The sequence below is a fragment of the Nannospalax galili genome, unplaced genomic scaffold (assembly GCF_000622305.1).
Source record: "Nannospalax galili isolate Female #2095 unplaced genomic scaffold, S.galili_v1.0 scaffold1501, whole genome shotgun sequence".
Taxonomy (NCBI): domain Eukaryota; kingdom Metazoa; phylum Chordata; class Mammalia; order Rodentia; family Spalacidae; genus Nannospalax; species Nannospalax galili.
In genome coordinates, this window is record NW_008343602.1 from 48,101 (window position 1) to 52,272 (window position 4,172).

Consider the following 4,172-nt stretch of genomic DNA (forward strand, 5'->3'; position numbering starts at 1 on the left):
TGGATTCTGTATGGACTGGCAACAGGATATTTAAAAGTTAGCCAGAAAATTCTTTCAGGAAATTGGGATGGAAACCATACTCAAGTTCACAGTTTTCTTTTTTAACTTTTTGTTACCACCTGTAGATATTTAAGGCTATTCACCTAAGCTCTCCTTTCATACATGTGTGAGTAAGGAGGACAAGATGGTTTTATTTATTTAAAAAAAATGCCTAAGTGCCTTTCTATAATGTAAGTGGGCAGTAATACTCACATACACTAGAGATAAAGCAGTAAATAAAATATCACCTGGACAACGAGACAAAGGCAGAAAAGAGGAACAAAAACCAAAGCTGATAGTTACGCTCAGCATAAGTTAGTCAGTTGTTCTGTTTACCTGAACAATGGCTTCCAGATCATCCACAAAGCTATTCACTTCTGATAGAAGTAGTGATATAATAGACTTTCTCAATGAGCTGCAACTTCCTAGGGTTACCAGACTCTGGGAGACATAACGTTGCACCTGAAACTAAGGATAAAAATGAGTAAGTTTCTATTTTCTACCAAGTCACAAGTGTATTTATTGGACATTTTCAAAGACTTTGCTACTAAGATAAACGCTGCAGGGAATACAAAGAATGTTAACATAATTCTTGGTTAGTTTTGAGTAAAACTGTAAAATATACACATTATAACAATAGGTACTATGATTTTATGTAGCCATTAAAGTTGAAATATATATGACAGGTGCTAAAATGGAAGTTTCAGCTGAGCTGTCAGATGGTAGCAGTTTAGGATAGATGAGAGACTATACGCAAAACAAATAAGGAAAATATTCAAAACAGATTTTTAAAACTTTAAAGAAGACAGGAAGACACACAGACATATAAATAAGTAGATTTAAAAGGTGATAGGAGAACTTTAATGTCTTTGGAAGCTAAGGGTCTTCTTACCTATGTGCCCCAAGTCAAGCTTTATAAAGATGAGAAAAAAAATACATGGACGTCCAAGTTCTTCTGTAGGTCTTCTTTGTCAGTACTTTAAATTATTTTTTACACTTAACTTATTGTGTGTATATGTGCATGTACTGTGGTGTATGTGTGGAGGTCAGGGGACAACTTGCAAGAGTTGGATCTCCTCTTGCACTATATGGGTCCTGGGATCCTTGCCAACCCATCACCATTAAGTAAATTTAACGTGACAGCAGGACACAACAGAGTGCATCTCAGTTATTAGGAATAAAGCTATTGGATTATAAGCCACACTGTGATATGTTAAAATTCATGGCTAGAATTTTATGCAATTTGTCATTTAATGTACCTGGGAAAAAAAAGGGACTTAAAACACAGAAATTCCATAGGCCTCCACTGCTTTCCAAGAATTTAAATTGTACTGCAGACACATTTTTTCAGTGCTAAGTATTCCAGACAAAATGAAGAAATGCTACCTCTGTGTCCTTTAGGATGATCATATACCTCCAGTTAATCTTCAAGTTGATATTTTAATAGTATGTATTCATTTTAAAAGTTACCCAGTAACAATAGTAATGAATAGATTATAAAGTTTATGGAAAACATGCATTACCAACCTAGACATAGGTTCTTCATAAGAAGCCTAAGCCAACTTAAAGTTGGAAATATATTATCATAGGAAAACAGATATTTGTTTGTAATTGTTTATTAATACTGAAATTGGCTGTCATTCAGATCTTTTATAACCTATAGTGCTATAGATAAGATTAAAGTTTTTACAGAATTTTTGTTTTTATAATTAAAGGAAAACATTCCCTTATTTAAACTCTACAATATTTCAGAGAATTATTTTAACTGATAATTTCATTGTGTACTTACCTCCTTTCTCTACATTTAATTCTTTACTTGGTAAGTTTAAGTAAAGAAAAAGTTCACAGAAAAATAAAGGACTTTAGAGTGATTGTAAAATGCTGACGGTTGGGATGAGGTTAGGGTTAGAGAGTCTAACACCATCTGATTCAAATCTTAGATTTACTGCTTCAGAACTTGTACTAGCAACTTATTTCTTTAGCCTTTTAGCTATGTTATAGCTTGCATACCTGCGAAATGACAACTTGGATAGTAACTACTTAGTAGAACTGTTACGCACATTGTTACACAGTGAAAATGCTCAACATAGTGTTAGGCACCTAATACAGTGCTCAATAAGCAATAAAATGCTGTCATTCGGGACTATACTATAAAAGCATCGAAGGTTATATGATATTAATTTAATTTATTAGCCCTTGAAAAGGTAAGTACTATGAATAAACTTTTTGTAGAGTTAATGTAATTCTGTTAGAGAATGATACTGAGAACCTAAGAAAATGTCAGAATAAACAACTCATCTATAGCATAGCAAAGAATTATTATTGTCTCCCCAACACAACTGACACTCATACAAAAAGCTATGTAACCTTTAATGTTTAAAACTCTGTGTTATTGTAAACTGACCTCTATGTATCCCTACATTTTAATGAACTCTTGTTGTTTGAAATATACAATGGAACTTTTAAGTGACTGATATGGAGGCCAGAATTATCAGCAATATCCTATGTTAATAGCTAGCTGTGAAAGAAGGACAGGACTGGCTCAGTACCAAAACCAACATTTTTCTACCACATCTTCCTGTGCTACAGGAGCCTAGAGAGCTAGAAATTAATTTTCCCCCAACACCTGTGCAGTGAGGATTTTAGATATGAGCTGAGTTCTGCTGATGAGAAACGCTCACCAAGCCACTGAATGAGAAGTATGTAATAGCATAAGAGAAGTGGGTGCCAGTTGTGCCTTCTGCTCACATGTTAGAGCTGACAAGGATCTGCCTCAGCAGTCATTCAGAAGCTATCCATTCACACAGGTTCCTAATCACTGCAGAAGAAGCATTCCTTGGTGATCGTACGGCTCAGAGTCTTCCTTGAAACTCAGCTGTCCCAAAGGCACCTTACTCTGTATGTTCATCTGGGGATTCCAGGGTTCAGTGCCACATTAACATCTGGAACTATGCAATGTGGGAATTCCTACCACATGCCGCACTAATTCCCCATATGAACTCTGTAGAAGATGGAAGGATCTCCATGAATAGCCATGAATGACCACAAATTTAATGGAGTAGTGCTTTCCACTGCAGCGGTGTTGTTACAGAAGCAGGTCCTTTCTTGGAGGGATCAGCACTGCCCCGGATCCTCATTAGGCAGGTTTGTTCTGGACATTTTTCAGTGTCTTAATAGGCAGACAAAATGAAACAGGAAGCAATAGCTCACTTTCTCTCTCCTGTTTAAAGCTGAGCCAATCTTGATGTTAGTTTACAAAGACTGCACTCTTCCAAGTATTCCATGGCCCATCATGCTGGTGTATTGTACTTGTGCTATCAGGATGATACAGCAGACATTTTGAAGGTCCTACCAAGATAGAAGCATTCCAGAAAGTAGAACGTAAACCTCAGAATTCAGGAGCCTGAGATGTGGTAAGTTTCTGGATCTGGTTCATATTGTAAAACTCCCTCCAAAGTGTAACATAGTAGCTTTAGTATGCATTTTCTAGTGTCCAGTCTACAAAGAGGAGGGTCAACACAGAGGAATCATTTCCTCCATGCTTCCAAGCAAAGCAAACCAGGTTCAAGCAGGACCTTTGACTTATCTTCACATAGGCGGAACTAGTAAAAGAAAGGAGCTAGGGGCTCCTCCCAAGCCCATGTGACCCCTAAGGAACAGATCCTCAAACGACCTTAAGAGTAAAAATAAATTGGTTTATCTGGGCCAACTGTATGGCCTTAAACACCCAAAAGGAAAGTATAACCAAAGATTAAAGGGGCCAATATAATTTTTTAAGAGTCCATATGCATAGCTTAAAGGCTACATAACAACAATGCCAGATAGAAGATACTTTCTTTTGAGTTGTTGGTCAGGGTGGCCAAAAGGACTCTCAGATAATAACCCAGCATAGAACTGGGAAAATGAACAGCAGACCCCAATCTTATCTAAAGGAATATTGACAACTGATTGCTCCTAGATGAGGAACAGCTGACCTTCCTAAAACAAAGCCCTCTACATAGGCTGACTACATTCACCAGATGGACAAGTAGTGGGGAAGGGCTGGGGTGCCGACAACACAGCAGACATAGCAGGGATATCACAGTATAAGGGCTCTAGTGGGGGGAGGGAGTCTATGGGAGGGTGCTACCTGG

The 4,172-nt window shown here is 37.4% G+C and overlaps 1 protein-coding gene across 1 annotated transcript in view; it reads right to left on the reverse strand.

Moving 5' to 3' along the window:
• Nucleotides 1-375: 375 nt before the first annotated feature.
• Nucleotides 376-4,172, reverse strand: part of Mei4 (meiotic double-stranded break formation protein 4) — a gene marked incomplete at its 3' end in the record, with an annotated part of 159,489 nt that continues 155,692 nt past the window's right edge. The window contains exon 4 of the mRNA XM_008839937.2: nucleotides 376-507. Coding sequence (XP_008838159.1) covers nucleotides 376-507 — 132 coding nt within the window. The remainder of the gene's footprint in view (nucleotides 508-4,172) is intronic.